Source organism: Mesoplodon densirostris, chromosome 8 (assembly GCF_025265405.1).
Source record: "Mesoplodon densirostris isolate mMesDen1 chromosome 8, mMesDen1 primary haplotype, whole genome shotgun sequence".
Lineage (NCBI taxonomy): Eukaryota > Metazoa > Chordata > Mammalia > Artiodactyla > Ziphiidae > Mesoplodon > Mesoplodon densirostris.
Window position 1 is genome coordinate 1,170,315 of NC_082668.1, and position 18,466 is coordinate 1,188,780.

Sequence of the window (18,466 nt, forward strand, 5' to 3'; positions counted from 1 at the left end):
GTCACCTGAGCGAGAATCACCGGAAACCTGGCCCTGCTGGGCAGCTGTCCCAGCTGCTCTCTGGGCCCGTCTCCAACTGCAAAACCCACAGCACAGAGGCCCTGGGGCGGGCTGAGGATTAAGTCAGAAACAAGGCTGGGCCTGGGCCGAGGGGCAGTCAGTGAGGGCCACAAATGTGGAGTTTCTCTGTGGGATGGTCTTAGCTGGGGTGGAGTGGGAGTGGGTCCTGGAAGCGTGGGTCTCTCCCCTGCCCGTCTAAAGGTTCCAGCTGAAGGAATCTCCCCAGGGAGGGCTGGAACAAAGCCATCTGTGTCTTTCCTGCAACCTGCAATCAGTTCAACAGAAGTGAGGAAGGTTCCGCCCCGAAGGGCTTGAAGGGTCAAATGCATTTGACAACAATGAGACGTGGAGTTTGTATGATCCTCACGCATCTCAGAGGTAGGTGTCACTGTCCCATTTTACGACAAAGAACCTGAACTTCAAAGGGAGGAGGTGGCAGCCCAGGACCCCACAGCTATATGTGGGACGGAGCCAGCGTTCCGAGACCAGGCAGGCTTAGGTCGCTTTGCTTGCTGACAGAGGAATGGATTCTTTTGGGGGTGATATTTTAGATTAAGTTTGGGGTTTTTTTAAACCTCATTGTTAAAAATAATACATGCTCCTTATAGGAATTTTCCCCCTTAACTACTGCTCCAAAATGGTCCTGTGTTCTTAAATTTTATTTTGAACACAATACAGGTAATTTCTTCCTTGACTTCAGTCCTCTGAGTTAACTGTATTTCCAAAGTGGGATATTTTCTGCACTGCGGGCATTGCATTCACTTCAGGTCCTGGAGTCTGTCCCTCTCTGCTTGCTCATGCGTTTTTTAACAAGGGAGGTTTATCTGGGCCTGGGTGGGTGGGTGGTAGCGCTCTCAGCACCCTGCCCTGTGCCCATTAGAGCCTCTAGCAGATGCTGGGCTAGCCCTGTGGGCAGCCTTGGCACACCCCATGTTCAGGGTCCTTGCCCTGCTCTTGGCCTTCACCCTCCCAGGGTCTGGTCAGTGATTATTTAGAGAGAAAGTGAAGAAAAAAAAATACAAACCCTTAACAGCTGACATCAGATTGCTCTTGGTGACAGGACAGCCCGTGTTAGCGAATGTGGGTTAGGGAGGCTGCCTGGGGCGTGGCAGCCTCAGGTGGCCCAGCCCTGCAGGGGAGGTCTGATGGTGGGTAGAGGCGGGCAGTGGCTAAGGAAAGGAGGCTGGAGTCCCGGATGTGTTGAGAGCAAGGATGCCTTGATCACTCTGAGCTTCTTCGTGCGGCCCAGTCTTTCCATGACCCCGGGTCTTGGGCGAATTCTACTGCTTCGCTTTTCCTGTGCACTTTCTCTTCGTGAGGCCCTTAGCTGATGCTAGGAGCGCTCTTTGATGCTCCAATCCGTGAGCCCTGTCTTCATTATGACCATTCTTCTCGGGTTGCATTTTTTTTTTATTTAAAAAGTTGTCCCGGGCTTCCCTGGTGGCTCAGTGGTTGAGAGTCCGCCTGCCGATGCAGGGGACACAGGTTCGTGTCCCGGTCTGGGAAGATCCCACGTGCCCCGGAGCGGCTGGGCCCGTGAGCCATGGCCGCTGAGCCTGCGCGTCCGGAGCCTGTGCTCCGCAATGGGAGAGGCCACAACAGTGAGAGGCCCGCGTACCGCAAAAAAAAAAAAAAAAGTTGTCCCTTTAAGAAACTTCCAAGGTCTCTGACTGGTTCTTTTTCCTGACTCCCGGTCATCTCACAGGTGCCTATTCCTGTCTTAGGGTTTAATTCAAACCACCCCCACCCCGCCATTGTGTGGCTGAGACGTTAGTTGTGTTCTGATTACTTTGTTAGCCCTACTTCCCTGGAGGTCAGTTTGGGCCGGTGAGTGTTGGCCGTTGTGCACATGGTTGGTGCTCTCCTGGGTGGGTGCTTGACTGGGCCTTACCTTTACATCTGAAGTTCCACCCAAGGCATCTGGCCTGAGAGAGGGGGGCTTACCCCCAGTAAGTCCCAGTAAGAGTGGGGGAGGGGAGATAAATGCCCCCAAGGCAAGTCTGGACTGCACAGGACACGGCTTGAAGGACTCAAGATGCCCATACCTGGACTCCAGAGAGGCTCCAGGCAGCGCGGGGCTCTAAGCCCAAACCCTCACGCGTCAGCTCTCCACACACCATCTCTCCTCGCTGCCCCACCTTCCTTGGCCCCAGCAGATCCGATGCTCACGGCCACTCCCATCCCCATCCTGGACATCACCCACCTTGGCCCCATTCTCCTGCCTGACTGCTCCCCTCTCTGTCCCAAAAGTTCTGTCTCCCAGCACTGCCCGCAGCCCCTATGGTGGTCAGTACTGCCGGTGGCCGAAACTCCCCACCTCCATGCACGTGGCAGGAGTGGACAGACGGGGCGCGTGGCCCCAGCGCGTCTGACTGCTGGTGTGAGCCCCTTCACAGCCCCACCTCTGGCGAGGTGCTTTCGTCCGTCAGCATGGGTCCTTGAGGAACGAGAGACAGGAAGCCCACACCCCCGCCTGGCCTGAAGCAGACACGAGGCACGAGTGAGAGAGAAAACGTTGTCATTTAAAACACTGGTATTTTAGGGACTTCCCTGGTGGTGCAGTGGTTAAGAATCCACCTGCCAACGCAGGGGACATGGGTTTGAGCCCTGGTCCGGGAAGATCCCACATGCCGCGGAGCAACTAAGCCCGTGCGCCACACTACTGAAGCCCATGCACCTAGAGCCCGTGCTCCGCAACAAGAGATGCCACCGCAATGTGAAGCCCGTGCACCGCAACAAAGAGTAGACCCCGCTCGTCGCAACTAGAGAAAGCCCACGCGCAGCAACAAAGACCCAACACAGCCAAAAATAAATAAAAAATAAAATAAAATAAAACGTTGGTATTTTAGAGCTGTTTGTTGCCAGAACACAGACATTGGCCCCAGAATAGGTGTGAGGCTGTATCAGGACATAGGATGCAGGCTGGGGGCTGGCATGGGCCCATCACTGGAAGCTGTGGTATGCAGCCACAAAACATTTGGTAAAACTCAACCGTGACGACCCATGAGGCAAACGATGTCCAAAATAACTCACAGGTCTGATGGAAGAGGTTGGGAAACCCTGGCAGCCTGTGTTGGTCACAGGCTGCGTTTGGCAAGACACCATGAGAGACGGGCTGAAAAAACATTCCCGGTTTGCAAGCTGGGAGGAAAAGGAATCGAGAAAGGCAGGAATGCAGGGACTCATGGGGTTGAGAGGCCACCTGCTCATCCCAGAGGGCAGATCAGAGTCAGGACAGTGTGGCAAGGACAACACCGAGGTGTGGGTGTCACTCCAGTGAGACTGTGGGGCTTGCTTCTGAGGCTTGCAAAGTCGGGCGAGGCCGGGGGTGGGGGAGCGAAGCAGGCGGCTCGGGTGTGGCTGCGCGCCCACAGAGACCACGTCAGGACCTTGGGGGACCACAGTGCTTTTGAGAGTTGCACTGCCAAAGAAACCAGGAAGCTGGGACTACAAAGTTTGTGACTCGAGACTAGAAAATGGCCTTGGTGGGGAAGAGGCCGAGGAAGCAGTTCCGCCCCCCGAAGAGGGCTTGACACATGCCACAGTCAGGCGTGGCCAGTTAGACAGGAGGACGACGGATCCTTCCCAGGGCAGAGCCAAGGGCCACAGAGAACCCAGGACTGGGGGAGCCTGGCCCAGGATGGGGCCCCTGGCGGGGCCCCGAACGCTGCTATGGGGGGGGGGGCCGCTGGCGTGTTGCTGCTGCCACCTGATCCCTGTTCCCCGTGGGCAGGTGACTGGCCTTCCAGCTCACGAGTGGCTGGGCCACGTGGAGCCCCACCGGGCCCTGCTGCTGGGACAGCCCCCCGAGACCTTGGGCCGTGACTGGATGGGGCCAGGTCACCTCCTGGCCGCGGCAAGGGGGTGCGGTGGAGGAGTTGCATCTTGAGTGCAGGAAGGAGAATCAGTGGGACATCTGGTGACCTGGGGGCCGGATGTGGCAGGGCCAGGGTTGCTGGCCCACCATTGGCGGTCCTCCCACGCCCTGGCCCCTTGGGTGGGGGGGGGGGCTCTGTGGCTGGGTCCGTCCAGTGGATCAGGTGACATGTCACTGCGGGGCCGGAGCGTGTAATGCTGGTGGGAGACCCACACCAGAGGCGTGCTGCCCCATGAGCCCAACCCCGCGGGCAACCGGGAGGCCCAGGGCCCGACCACTGCCCTTTGTCGCAGTGGCTGCATCAATCCCAGCGCCCACAGCTTAGCCATCCTTCGTGGCGATGCCCCAAGTGGAGTCCCCAACCTCACTCCCTCTTCCAAGCCCCACCAGTACCTGCAGCCTCGACTGCACCTGTGCTTGCAGATGTCCCTCCTTCTCCATCCCCCAAAGTCACACTCACCTCTTCCTTTACTCCAGTTTGGGATGGGGGACCACTGCTGAGAAAGGCCCACAGCAAGGGTGGTGACAAGTGGCCTCCCTGCTTTGGTGTTTGGGGGTCCGGGAGGGGAGGGGCTGGGGAGGGTGGAGGGTGCCGCTGGTGCTCAGACCCCCAGGGCTGCCGGGCAGGATTGGGGGCTTCCGAGGGCAGAGCTGGGATGGTCAGGAGGGGCTGGGGGGCAGAGAAGAGCCTCAGCCCTACCCAGCCCCCCCGGCCTCTGGCCTGCGTGTCTGGCGGTGACCAGCTCAGGACCCCGCCCCATGGCAGCTGGGCAGGTGTGAAGGAGCTGGGACGAACAGGCCGGGAGGTAGTTTGCAGAGTGGAGGTTTAATGGGACAGTCACGGTGACCCTGCACAGTGGTCGCCCGGGGGGCCTGGCTCTAAGCACTGGGCTCCCCAGGCCTCTTGCAGCAGGGTGGGCCTAGAAAGAGCACCAGCGCCGCCTGCCCCTCCCTGTGTGTTATTGCTGCACTGGCCCCAGGCAGCCCCAAGACAGACTGTCCTGTCCCACTCCCCCTGGGGCCTGGGATCCCGTGTTCCCTGAGGAGCTAAGGCTTTCCGGGGGGCCCCTCCCCAGGGACATCCACCCTCTCCTCGGTGTCCCTCGCCCCCCACACGGAGGGCATGTCTGCGTCCTCTGCCGGAGGCCAACCGAGGCTGCCATCCCCGGGGGTGGGGTGCAGGGTCCGCGGGGAGGAAGCACGCTGGAGGGACAGCGTGGCCCGGGCCCCTGGCAGATGTAAGGCACGGTGTGGCGGTCGCCATCGACCCAGGGGCAGCGCCTGGCAGTCAGTGTTGAGACAGGAGGGTGTGGCGTGTGCTGGCCGCTCCAGGCCTGCAGTGCAAGAGGGCTGGGGAGACCAGGTCCCCGGGCCTTGGCCGGCCCCGGGGGTGCCCCCAGAGAGCCTGCAGGAGGGGCGCGCAGGCCTAGCAGAGCTCCCGGCCAGGCTGAGGCGCGGTCACGGTGGGCCGGGGCCCAGAAGGCACAATCGTGGTGTCGAGAAGTCAGGGCTAGGCAGACACGTTGACATCCCTGAGAGAGATGGCGCTGCCGGGGGCCTCGTCCCCGAGCAGCAGGGCTGGTGCGTCCGCGTCCGCCTCTGAGTCCGCTCCGGCCCCGCCTTGCTCCACGCTGGGCTCTGTGCCGGGGCCCAGGCCCTGGGACAGGATCTGCTGGATGGTCCGGCGCAAGTTGGGGTGCAGCCGGCCCTGCGTCTGGTAGAAGACCTCCAGGGCGAAGGACTTGAGGGCGCCTGTGCAGAGGTCCTCATACAGCGGGATGGTATACATGCGGGACATCTGCGGGCGGCCGCTTGTCACACTGGCCGCTCCCCGGCCCCTCCCGCCCGCGGGCCCCAGGGCTGCACTCACACTGCCGCAGGGGGGGACCCACTGTCCTTGCCTCCACCACTGCAGGCCTCTGTAGAGGCCCCATCTCCAGGGAGCTCGGGCTAGGGGGACACTGCCGGGGGACAGCTCTGGGGAGTGGGGAGGCCGGGCCCCTGCAGGCCTGGGGCCCTAGGGCCTCTGAGGAGCTCAGATGCCCCAGCTGTCCACGCCCAGGGCCCAGTGGGCCCAGACCCCCACCCCAGACTCTGCTCCCAGCCTGGCCCTTGGGCACCGCCTCCCCAAGGGCCGGCGGGGTCTGCGCTCTTCCCCCCACTGCCAGCCCTGACGCCACGTCTTCCCCACCCCATTCTCTGGGATGCCCAGTCTGAGTGGGTGGGGGCGGGGGGGGGAGGGGAGAGGAGGGGTGGGGCGGGCCCGCTCTGGTGGCTGCACCTGGCTCTCAAGGAAGCGCCGGACCCTGTGGAGGTCGGGGTAGTAGTCGTTTCGGACGACGATCTGCAGCCAGCGGATGCGGATCTCGGCGTTCATCGAGTCCAGCAGGGAAGAGTAGCACTTGGACAGGCTCATCACCACCTCTGCCGGCCACAGGCAGGTCAGGCCAGCCGGCCCCTCCCCTCCCCCACCACCCCGGTGGCTGCAGGACTCACCCTGGGGCAGCGGGGACCCATCCAGGAGCCTGTCCAGGAAAAGCGCCGTCTGGAAGGTCCTCCACTTGGAGATGTCGATGGTGCTGGCGGAGGCGGCCGCCTGGTCCAGGGGCTCCGCGGTCCACAGCTGGAAGAGGGCCTCCACGGGCCGGGTCAGGCTGGATCCCTGAGACAGGTCAGGCTCGGCCAGTGGGGGGCCCGTGGCATTCAGCCAGCGCTCAAACTCCAGCCCTGCAGGGAAGACGCCACCCTGGGGTCCCGAGCAGGCCTGCCCAGGAGACCCCAGACCCCGAGGGTGTGCCTGGGTGTGACTTTCCGGGGCCTGGGAGCCCCGAGGGTGGGGGCCGTCTGGGGAGGCCGGGGTCACCTCTAGCCCCTGCCGCTCCAAACCACTGCGGTGGCTTCGGCGAAGGGGTACACAGAGGCTCGAGCTGGTGACTGAGGGACCCCCGGCCCCTCCATGCCTCTCCTGGGTAGAAGACAATGAGGCGCTGTAAACCCATGGAGGGGAGGTGGCAGGATAGGCTCTGCCCCACGAGTGGGTAGGGAGCACCACCCTGGGTAAAGCATGTTCCTGCTTCAAAACCCTGGAGCTCGGCAGCCGTGGGGGCAGGTTCTGCCCATCGCCCACTCTCAAAAGCCCTCGGAGCACTTCCCAAACCTTCCCAAACACAGGGTCCCCCTGCCCACACCTCCCAGCCACACCTCACTGCCCTATAGCAAGCCCTGGCTTCTCCCTAGACGTCAGACGCTCCAGTCTCTTCTTTGGCCCCCAAGCCCTTGGACCAGGGACAGCCCCACGAGCCTCACAAGCAGGCCAGCTGCCTTCAGCTAGCTCTCAGGCAAACCTCTCTCCGTGTCGCAGATCCTGCCCCAGGCCCTTTGCACAGCTTCCGGGGACCTCTTTCGGGGACTGCTTAATCAGGTCTGCCTGGCCTAAGTGCCACCTCCACGCTGGGAAGCACACCCTCCTCTCTGCTCCTATGGTGTCCAGCCCGAGGCCACACTGTCCAGCGAGGGTGGCTGCAGGAAGGACGGATGAACCCGAGGGCAGTTCTCCCAGGCAGAGGGGTCATCTTGTGCGGTGGAGCCCACACAGCTGCCGCCTCCCTGGCAGGCCGAGGCGCTGGCCGGCTGCGGACCCGCGGCGGGCGGCGGGCCTCACCTGCCCGGCAGTCCACACTCTGCTCCTTCAGCTCTGGGAAGAAGGTCAGGAAGGAGTCCAGCAGGTCCTGGGCTACCACGCTGGTGAACTTGTACTTCTCCACGTAGGCCTGCTGGGGCAGGGGCAGGGCTCGGCAGGCCTCGGGGCTGGGCACACCATCACCATCCCACCACCCGCCCCGCAGCTGGGGCCTGCACAGCCGGAAGGGGCCCCTGCACGGAGGCGTCTGCACAGAGCGGTGCGCAGGGCCCAGGGCGGCGCGGAGGCACCCACTGCTGCCACATGGGCCCCGTCAAGTGGTCAAAACTGGGAGGGAGGGACAGAGAGGAGAAAGCACCCCAGGCACTGCCCGGAGAGAAGGCTGCGTCCCAGCTCCGCTCACAGGCCCCCGCCACTCCAGCCTCACCACCAGGAGACAAGGGCAGCCCTGGGCGCTGGGGCAGAGATGAGGGGGGCGTACGGGGCCTGTCTCGGGGAGGCGGCTGCTCACTCGGAGAAAGCTGTCAAAGCGCTGGGGATCCCCGCAGAGCTGGGACAGGTAGTACACGAAGCAGTAGCCCTTCTCGTAAGTGAACAGATTCATCAGGTGGCTGGGATTCACTCCTGCAAGGGGAACACCCGTGGCTCTGGGCAGTGCCCCGACCCTCCCACGTCCCGAGGGATGGGGGCAGGATGGTGGTCAGGTGCTGTGTGGAACGGGAAGCACTGAGGGCCTCCGTCCCTCACATCTAGATGTCCCTGAAGTGTGGAGATGGGGCCCGCCCTACCTGGGGGGCCTCAGTGGAGACCTCGGTCCACACACCACGGTGACAGGTGCTCAGAGCCCGTGAGAGGCAGTGGCAGGCTGTGGGGCCCCTGACCTGGCCTCTGCGGGGAGGCCACGGTGGGGACAACGACGCCCGGCCAGAGTTAGCCTGGGGTCGGCAAGGAGGCCCTGCAGGATGACGTGTCCAGGGCCCGGGGCAGGGCCGGCAGGAGCGGGTACCTGGCTCCAGCTTGACCTGCAGCTTGCTGACTGGGCTGTCCTCACCAAGGAGCTTCATCTGCCTGTGCAGGGCGTCCAGGCGGAAGGCTGTCTCCAGACAGGTGAAGGCAGCACCTGGACGGGGCAGGTGCGAGGCTGCTGCCCTTGCTGCTCCCTGCTCTGAGCTTTGTGGAGACGACCCCTGGCCACCCGGCTGGACACACGCACGGCAGGGGGACCACGCCCCGTGGGCCAGGCTGGGCTCCCAGCCCCGCACACAGTGCCCGGATGGCACTGGTAGCCCAGCCTGCATGAGGCCACGGCGGTACCCCCGCCGGCCCTCCCCCGGCCCGGGTGGTACCGTAGGTCTCGGTGGTGATGCGGCGCTGCGCATAGGTGGCCAGGCCCTCACTCAGCCACATCTCCTCCCATGTGGCGTTGGTGACGGCGTTGCCGAACCAGCTGTGGGCCACCTCGTGGATGACGTCGATGATCAGGAACTCGTCACTCTCCAGGATGGAGGAGATGATGAAGGTGAGGCAGGGGTTCTCCATGGCCACGATGGGGAAGGAGGGGGGCAGGAAGACGATGTCATACCTGCCCAGGGTGGGGGGCGACCGTGAGAGGGCCGGGGCCCGGGCAGTGAGCATCACTTCCTTCCCAGGAGGTCAGACAAGGCCCCCCACCATGGGCTCCCGTTGCTTCCCGGTAGGGTGGGGACTTGCCCTCTGACCCCTCTTGCAGTCAGCCAGGCTCCCAGGGGCCCCAGGACGTACCTGCCCCACAGGTAGGGCCCGTAGAGGCGCTCGGCTGCGCTCAGCCACTGCTCCACTGCGCCTGACAGCTTGCTGGTGGCCGTGGGCAGGAGGCACGGCTCAGCCCACACGCGGCTCCTGTCACAGGGGCGAGGGTGGGTGGGGGCCGACCAGCCCCCATCCCTCTCGCCCCACTAGGCCTTCCCTCTGCTTCTGGGCTCCAATACCACCTGCACCTGGTCTGGCCTGGTCCACCGCCCAGCTGCTGCCCGCTGCCCTGCCTGACTCACTGCCACCACGCAGGCCCTCCCCACAGCGGGGGCCGGGCCACACGCGAGGGGCTGCTGGCTCCTGTCTCTGAGTCGAGGGGGCCCGCACAGGCGTGAGGCTATGTCCAGCGGCGGCCCGGCCCGGCGGGAGGACCAGCTTGTGCAGCCCAGCCTCCAGGTCTGGGGGTGCACAGGAGTGAGAGAGCTCCTCTCTCACTGGCAGGGGCGGCCCCGGGGAGTGGTGCCATGGCACGTGGGGTCCTCCGCCGGGCGGCTGCAGACGCGGGCCGCACACCCGGCCCACGGTAGGACCTCCCTGAGGCCTGGACTCCGGGCAGCAGCAGCAGCTGCAGGAAGCAAGAGGTGGCCCTACCTGGGCCCGATGTCTGCTGGCTGGAGGTCCCCGGCCACGAGGGCCACGAGGTAGGCGGGCACGGGGTGCTCCATGTGGAAGCGGTAGACGCCCTCCTCCTCCACGTAGGTGCTCTGTGTGGCACTCATCAGCACCTGCACCCCCGACGGGGCCTGTGTTCGAGGAGGCCCCACCCATCAGGGCACCCCGTGTCCTCGATGGGGAGCCCCACGCCCCGTCAGGGCACCCCGTGTCCCCAGTGGGAACTCCACAGCCCGGTCAGAAGCCCCACATCCATGGTAGGGACCGCCACGTCCCCGATGGGAAGCCCTGCCACCTGGATCAGGTAGCCACGTCACTTTCGGGGACCCTCTCAGCCCCATCAGGGGTCCCCCCCCCACTATTCGGGGAAACCCACGCTCCTGGTCTGCACACCTCTTGCCCCAGTCGGGCGTCGGGTGGGCATAGGGGTGCTGCCACGCTCAGGCCAGGAGCCCTGGGACCCAGCGACTCCGTCTGTGCCCTCCCCTCGTCAGGGTCCTATTGGCTCCTCCTGGGTCCAGGACCCCGACCCTATCAGGCTGCCCCCTCCTGCACAGCGAGGAGGGTGGGCTCCTCCTAGAGCAGTGGTCCCGGTGGCAGCTGGGGCCAGGCTCGGGCAGGTAAGAGTGCGGAGCGGGGCCTGCTGGTGGGCGCTGACCTTGACGACGGCCGAGTAGGTGCACTTGACGGCGGGTGTGTCGAAGCACGGGAAGAAGGAACGGTTGCAGACCGAGTGGCCCTGGGTGAAGACGAAGGGCTTGGCACTGCCGTAGGTCAGCTCTGGGTCCAGCCACCAGATCTGCAGTGGGCGGTGGGCAGGGTATCAGCCGACGGCTCCTGGGCTCTGGCCAGTGACGCCCTCCCCATCATGTGGGCTGAGGTCTCCTGGAGACCAGAGCTGCTGGCTGACGGACCTCACTGTACCAGTGAGGCGGGGGCCCCCGAGGCACATAGGGAATGGGGGGAGCCTGGGGGCCCTGCCCCACAGAGAGCAGCACGTGGGGACGCCAGAACACCCCTGCCAGCCCAGCCTTGATTCCTGAAAGCCAGGCAGAGTTCCTGGAGAGGGCAAGGCCTTGGGAAGTGGCCCCAACCCCCCTGTCCTGCTCAGGCTTCCAGGCCCAGGGCTGCTGGGGCAGCGGCTGGAGAGGGAGGGAATAAGGAAGGGCCCAGGAGGGGATGGCCTGACTGGGCTCGTCCAGGGCCAACAGCAGCTCCTGGGCACCATCGCTTGCCCACCCTGGGCAAGCAGGGCAGCTGACACAGAGTGTGGCCTGTGCTTCGCCACCAGGGCCAGGCCTCTCTCCAGGTGGGAGGCCATGCACCCAGGGAGTCCCCCAGCCTGTGCCCCTCACGCCAGCTGCCAGAGGGAAATCGAGACGGTCAGAGCACCCGAGTCCAAACTGTCACAGGCAGGCGCGAACCCGGTCTCAGCCAGGAAAGGGAGCCAGGAATGTGGACGTGTGGGGAAAGCAGTGCTTCCCGGTGACCCCCACGTACGCCTGAGCCCAGGGCCACCCCTGGAAATGGGGCAGCCTACAGGGAGGGACCCCCCGTGGGGAGAAGGGCTCCCGGCCGGGGCCTGTGGGCAGGGAGCTCAGGCTGGGCTCGGGGGGAGGGCCGCTGGGGCCACGGCCGGAGCACTGTGGACAGACCCCGCAGCGGCCACCGGCGCCCAGCCACCCACCTCCCGGGTGGGGCAGCACAGGCGGGTGCCTCGCTCATCTGCAGGACGGACGGGGGCCTCCGCACAGGACCTGACACCACACACGGTGTCCTCGGGAAGGACGGCCGTCGGGGGTGGGCGTGGGCTCAGGGCGGGAGTGGGGAGGATGCCCTTCAGGGCTTCTGCGCAAGGAAATGGCCCCCGCCTGGAAGATGCCTCCACTGCACAGTGCCGGTGGCCCGGGGAGGCCACGGGGGGCCGAGGATGGGGGTGCTCTTCGGTGCCGCGCCGCCTACCTGCTTCCATGCCTGCCGGACAGTTGCCCTCTCAGCCAACCTCCCCCCAGATGCCAAGGCCAGGCCCCACCCCCACTAGGGAGCCCTCCCTCGCACCCTCGTGCCTACCACTGCCCCCAGCCTCCCTAGGGCCATTTCAAGACACTCCCTCTCAACTCCGGCCAAACATTCCAGGGTCTCCAGGAAGGTCAGCACGGAGCCTGGGGGAGCTCCCCCAACCCAACCGCAGCCATTCTGTGGGGCCCCAAATCTGTTCTCACGCCCCCTCTGCCAGGATGACACGATCATTGAAGCCAACTGGACTGTTCCTCGTCCACTTCAGTGACCGAGCGCACGCAGGTTCTCCCAGGGCCGTTATGGAAGGACCCCAGCCCCCTGCAAGTGACAGGTCTGAGCAATCCAGAGCTGACGGTATCCACAGTTGCTGGCCACTGGGAGTTGTCCATGCTGAGACCACAGAGGTGGAGGACCCCAGACCCAGTGGGGCTCCCTACCCCGCAAACCCCAGACCCCAGACCCAGGAGGGGGCTGCCTCTCCTGCAGACCCCAGATCTTAGCAGATGCCCAGGCTCAGCAGGGCTGCCTATCCAGTTCCTGCAGACCCAGCCAGACCACTGTCAGCGTTCACAGACGTCTTCAAAACTTCCTTTGGGCCGCTATGTCTCTGTCCTCTCCCGGTGAGGAGTCTGCAGTGGTATCTTCCTTTTCTGCTGACCCCCAGGGCTGCCCCAGATGTTCAGAAGGCCTGTCTGGGGAGCCTGTTCAAAAATGCAGACTCCTGGGCCCTGCCACAGAGCTTCCTGGGGCTGGGACCCAGGAATCTGCATTTAATGAGACTCCCCCCACAGTGGATCCTTCTGCAGGTAGCCCTTGGCTCATGCTGGGGACAGGCCCCCATGGTCAGGCTGCTGGGGATACGGTCAGGCCAGCAAGGGTGGCCTAGTCCCACCACTCTGCCAGTCTTGGGTGGACCAGACACATGGGCTCCAAGTTCGCAGATCAAGGTCAGGGAGGATCATACCCCTTTGTTCTCACGGCTGTGGTGGGAGGCATACATGCCGCTGTCAGAGACCCAGGCTACCCCAGCAGATGCCAAGCCAGCAGGCCAGGGGCCAGGCCAGCACACCCACGGAAGCTCACAAAGGAGGTGAGGTGGCAGCTGAGGGCTCCTGGGAATCATGCAGGAAGCCCGTAGGTGTGTGTCTGCTCCAGGCTCTTCCTGTCCAGGTGTCACCTTGATGGCTCCTGACCTGATGCCTCTGTGCCACCGGTGCATCACCCTGTCCATTTACCTGCCGTGGGCACTGACACATGGAAACTTCTGCGGGCTCCCAGAGCTACGTGTATGGTGTGTGTGTGTGTGTGTGTGTGTGTGTGTTTGGAGGGGGGCAGTGTCATCAGTGTGCTGTCCACATGGAGACCCAGGAACCCCCATGCTGCCAGAACGGAAGGCCCTGCTCCATCCTGAAAGCCCTCTTATGGTGGAGGGGTGCTGCAGCCACAGCACCCAGCCTGGGCCACCCAGCCTTCCTGCTGAGCCCCTGGGGCGGCAAGTGCTCCACGTCCAAAGCCCTGCAGAGCCTACGTGTGTCTGTGTTGGGGACACGGGGCAACCCTGCCGCCGCACCCGCCAGTCCCCACAGGGCCTGAAGCATTAGAGCCAACCCGGGTCTCTACGCCTCCCACTCCGGCAGGTCCGTCCCTCTTGCTACCTCCAGGGAACAGTCCTCTGAAGGCCAGGTCACACGGAGGCCCTTCCACATCTGACACTGCCTGGCCTGCTTCTCAGTGCCAGGCTCCCTCACATGTATGGCTTGGCGTGTGCTCACCAGAAGCTCTCCCTGTCCCCAGGCAGGGACAGCCCCTGCACACCTGAAAGGAGAGGCTTCTCGTGGTGGCATGCTGTACCCTGTCCCCACGGTCCAGGGCCAGCACCCAGGCTGTCGCTCGGTCAAAGGTTCCTAAGGGCTCCCCGGGCACCAGCTGGGAAGCACTGCAGGCACCTGGACAGGACTCCGGAGCCAGGTGGGGAAGTGCCAGGCCGGCCCCATCTCTCCGCAGGTGCCTCAGGCGCAGAGCCCACATTAACGCCCCCCTAGCCTGGCGGCAGCGCGGGGAGAGGCCGCCTGGAAACGACCCGGCGACCAGCCCACCGCCCCAGAGCCCACCCTGCGGGGGTGGGGGGAACTCACGGCGGGGGCGTCGGTCGAGGTGTAGCGTAGGATGACCTGGAAGGGCTGGTGCGCCTGCAGTTCAGGCGGCAGTGTGACGGTGAGGGAGGAGCCGTAGTCCGTGAAAGGGTCCACCCTGAAGGCCAGCGGGCAGCATGCGGGCTCCGCGCCGGGCGCCTCGGGGAAGGCGGGCAGCGGGGGCGGCGGCGCGGGACCCGGCCCGGGTGCAGCGAAGGCGAAGGCGCAGGGTGGCTCGCCGGCGGCGGCGGGAGCGCGGCGGAAGGCGGCCGAATGCAGGCGCAGGGCCGGGTGCGCGTCGAGCACGAGCGCGCGGGGCGCGGGTCGCCGCGCGCACAGCTCGAGCACCAGGCAGCCGGCCAGCTCGCGCGCCTCGGGCCGCAGCTCCAGGCCCAGCTGCAGGTGGCGGAGGCGGAAGAGCTGCGCGCTGGAGGCCGAGGCCACGTCCAGGGCGGGCGGCGGCTCGGGCGGCGGACGCGCGGGCGCGGCCTCGGCGCCGGGCGCTTTGCGGCAGCAGCACTGCGCCGCCATGGCCGCCGCGCTAGGTGAAATCCATGGGCGGCGGCCGCTCCGGGCCGCGGGGAGCGGGTGAGGGGCGGCGGCGGCGGCGGCAGCGGCGGCGGCGGGGCGAGGGCACAACAGGAAGTCGCGCCGGGAGCCGCCCGGCCCGGCCCCGCGCCGTGCGCCGCCCCGCTCGGGCTCCGCTCGGCCGCCGCCGGGGGCGCTGTGCGCGGGGAGACCGGGGAGCCGGGGGCGCAGTGAGCGGGGGCGCTGTAAACCGGGAGAACGAGGAGCCGAGAGCGGGGCTAGGGCCGCGAGCCCGGGGCGCTGTGCGGGGCGGGGGAACAGGGGAGCCGGGGGCGCTGTGTTGGGGCCGGGGCCTATGTGCCAGGGCTGGGGCCGGGAGTCGGGTGCGGTGCATGGGGCTGCGGCTGCCGTGTGCAGGTGGCCGGGGCACTGTGCTGGGGGGTGGGGAAAGCGGGAGTCGGGGGTGATGGGCGGGGCGCTGTGTGCTCGGGGTCCGGGGCGCGCCGGGCGGAGGAGTGGCCCTGCGGTCTCCCCACCCCTTTGCGCTTCCTACCCGGCTCGCGTCTGGGAGACCCCGGGAGTCAGGATGCCCGATCCCTCAGCGATGCTGCGGGCCAGGTTCTTGGGGCAGCGACTGCTGGGACACCTGGGTCAGGGAAGCTGAGAAGTGTGGCGTCTGGAACTCAGTGTTACTCGTCCATTCGGGAACCTCTGGCCCCAGGAATGATGGAATGATTTCCATACACCCGAGCCACTCCCCTGTGAGACCAGTGGTCTGTGTTACGTGCCATATGGTACATGGCGGTGCTCGAGAACCTTAAGGCTGTGCTGTCAGATAAGTGTAGCTGTTTATATTTAAATTAAATTAGAAGTTCAGTTTCTCAGTTGCACTAGCCATATTTCAAGGTCTCCGTGTGTGTTTGGAGGATAGTGTCTGGCTAGTGGTAGCCATCCTCGACAGAGCAGATATCCCATCATTGTAGAAAATTGCGCTGGACAGTGCTGCCTTGAGGCCTGTTGGGGCCCTGGAGGAAGACTGTATAGGTGAGTGCTGGGCAGTAACAGGACCTGGCCTGCCTGTCCCCATTCTACCTCGCCCAGGCCCGTCCAGAGACTTAGGCCCGGAGGGGATGCCTGCAGACCAGCGAGGGTGCTCAAAGAGGGGGATCTCGAAGTCATGGAACCAGAGGGGCCACCAAGATGTTGCTGTCATAATCACATAAGAAGTCAGACCCTTAGGGAGAAGGGGCTTTTTGGCCTGGAATCCCACCCACCTCTCTCCCCTGACCAGTCTCCCTGTGGCCAAGTTGGGGCCTGACTCAAAATGCACTTGACCTCGACGGCATCCCCGAGTAGTGTTTGATCCTTCTGGGCTCAGTATCCCAATCTGTCACCCATGTGACCCTGCCTGCCCTCCTCCCCGGGTGGGGGCCTGGGTGGGAAGGACGCCTGAGTGGGAGGACACATGTTCACTGATTCGGAGCACCGGCACTGAGGCATCTCTTCGGTTTTTCCTATGTGCCATCTTAGCTGGGGGGACACAATCTCCTTGTCGGGGCCCCACCCCAAACTCGCCAGTCACCTGGAGGAGGGGTTTCAGTCCTGCGTCCGAGACTCAAGAGGGAAGAGAACTGGGGTCTGATCAGTCCTCGAGGCCTTCAGGTGGCCCAGCGCCTGCCCAGGTGCCAAGGGCAGAGTGCTTTAGATGGCACTTCCAGTTTGACCAGCCTTTTGGAGCCACCCACCCCCACCAGGCCGGTGGGGCTGGAGTCAGAAGACCTTCAAGAGGACTGTGTGTGGGCACCCACACTAGCCTGCCCTAGGCACCCGCAGGCAGGTCTACCAGCCACCTGTACACTCAGGGTAAGTTAACATCAGGGGGCTTCTCGCCCTCCTGGTCCCCTGGACTTGGGTGAGCAGGGATTGGGTCTCATCCCTTCTCTCCCGGGCACCTCCCAGCAGCCAGTTCTGTACACAGAAGGGGTGGAATGGGGCAGTCCTGCAGGTCCAGAGGAGCTGTTACCACTTCTGCCCACCCCCCCAGCGGGGGCGGTGCCTTCCACCCCACATTTTTGTAAGGAACCAACACAAGCCAGTCTTACAGGAGCCAACAGACCTGTTCTATAGTATTAAAGGCAGCCCACCAAGGCATTTGTGAACTGTGAAGGCCACAGGGCTCGTCTCCACTCTCCACCCTGTCCCTGTCCTGCAGAGGACAGTGCCTTCAGTGCTGGGGGACGGGGGCACTGCCTTGCTGACAAAGGTCCAGGGTGGCTGCAGTGTAGTCCTCCTCTCACCCCACCCCAAACCACTTAGGAGAGAGGAACCTGAAAGTCGGGACTGCTAGAGGCTGGGGTATCTCCCATAGGACTTTTCATACACCAGCCTTTTGATGATCAAATCCTGGCTGGCTTGGGTGGGCTGATGCAGCTGACACTCCACCTGCACCCCAGCTTTCCCCTGATGCACGTGGACTAGGTACCCCTATTCAAGTGCGCTGGCACTGGGAGGGGAGTGGGTCCCTGGCCTCACTTGCCAGTGGGTGGACACGGAGGCAGGAGGGCTTCCAGGAAGCCTGTGGTGTTCAGATGGGGGCTGTGTTGTCCCTGGGTCGGAGGTCCTAGGCATACCTGGGCCTCTGGTGGCAGCCAAAGTTGGATGGTTCTCAGAATGGAGCTGGTGGGACAAAAGGCTGATGTGACCCACAGATGTCCTTCAGCCTGGCCCAGGCTCTGACATCCTGGCAGCCCTGTCACCCAGGGCCGGGTCAGCAGGTGAGGGGGTGTGCCAACAAGGATGTCATGAGCACACAGGGTACAAATGTGGGCTCGGGTCCTGGCTCCTGACCTCCTAGCTGGGCAAAGTGCTCAGCTCACCCGAGGTTACAGATGGAGACACTGGAGCCTCACCTGCCACGTGGAGGCGACAGCAGGAGCTTGTTTATGGGTTGATGAAAAAGTGACATTAGCTGTGAGGGGCTTGTGGGGAGTGAGTGGCAGCTGGCAAGCCTTCCAAAAATGTGTGAAAGTCAGGTTAGCCACGAAGAGCTGCATTTGGGTTATGACGAGGGCTGTGGCTCTTGGATATGGGGGCTGCTGTCTGGTGACATCGCACCGGGCTGGGTGCTGACCTGCAGGGTGTGGTGTATGCTCTGAGCCAGGGACCATCACAGCTGGAAGCCCAGATGTGCAAGAGGGTTGGGGAGGAGGAAGACCCTTTCACAACCGCCCCAGTGCCTCACTCACAGAGTGTGAGCTTCCCATCCCCACAACTTTGGGCTCTGCTGGGTCAGAGGTCTTCATCTGCAGGTAGTATGCTTCCATTTGGGGACACACCTGGACAGGAGGCTGAGACACTTAACCATTTGGGGCTGCACAAGCCTCAAATCAGGAGTTGTTCTGCTGGGTGAGGTGACTGATCCTGACTTTTTTTTTTTTTTTTGGCCGCACCATGCAGCTTGCAGGATCTTAGTTCCCTGACCAGGGATTGAACCTGGGTCCCAGGAGTGAAGGCACCGACTCCTAACTACTGGACCACCAGGGAATTCCCTGATCCTGACTTTCAAGGGGCAGCAGGGCTTTGCTGCTGCTCAGGGGGGCCAGGAGGAGTATGCTGGAACTCAGGGCATTCTCCTGATGCCTCCCAGTACTCCCTGGTTGTATGGCAGAGGTCACAGAGGCCACAGCGCCAGTGTAGGCAGGACCACTCAGGGCTCTTCAGGATGAAGGCTCCAGACACCTGACTAGGAAAGACCAGGACCTGAGGCATTGGCTGAGGGTCAAGGAAAATGATAAACATCAACTGCAG

At 64.0% G+C, this 18,466-nt stretch overlaps 1 protein-coding gene across 5 annotated transcripts; it reads right to left on the bottom strand.

The window, feature by feature from the left end:
* Positions 1-4,744: 4,744 nt before the first annotated feature.
* RNPEPL1 (arginyl aminopeptidase like 1) lies at positions 4,745-14,738 on the bottom strand. Of its 5 annotated transcripts, none has more exons than XM_060106383.1 (11): positions 14,135-14,738; positions 10,639-10,779; positions 9,960-10,093; positions 9,339-9,455; positions 8,924-9,159; positions 8,584-8,697; positions 8,059-8,201; positions 7,599-7,707; positions 6,434-6,664; positions 6,219-6,361; positions 4,745-5,689 (listed from the first exon to the last, which is right to left on the bottom strand). In XM_060106383.1, exons 1-11 carry the CDS (start codon positions 14,660-14,662, stop codon positions 5,396-5,398), a joined length of 2,190 nt encoding a protein of 729 aa, XP_059962366.1. In that variant the 5' UTR covers positions 14,663-14,738; the 3' UTR covers positions 4,745-5,395. The 5 variants fall into 5 exon arrangements, with proteins under 5 accessions (XP_059962366.1, XP_059962367.1, XP_059962368.1 ...); XM_060106384.1 differs by having other exon boundaries at positions 8,089-8,201; positions 9,960-10,111; XM_060106385.1 differs by having other exon boundaries at positions 4,745-5,735; positions 8,089-8,201; positions 9,960-10,111.
* Positions 14,739-18,466: the final 3,728 nt, after the last annotated feature.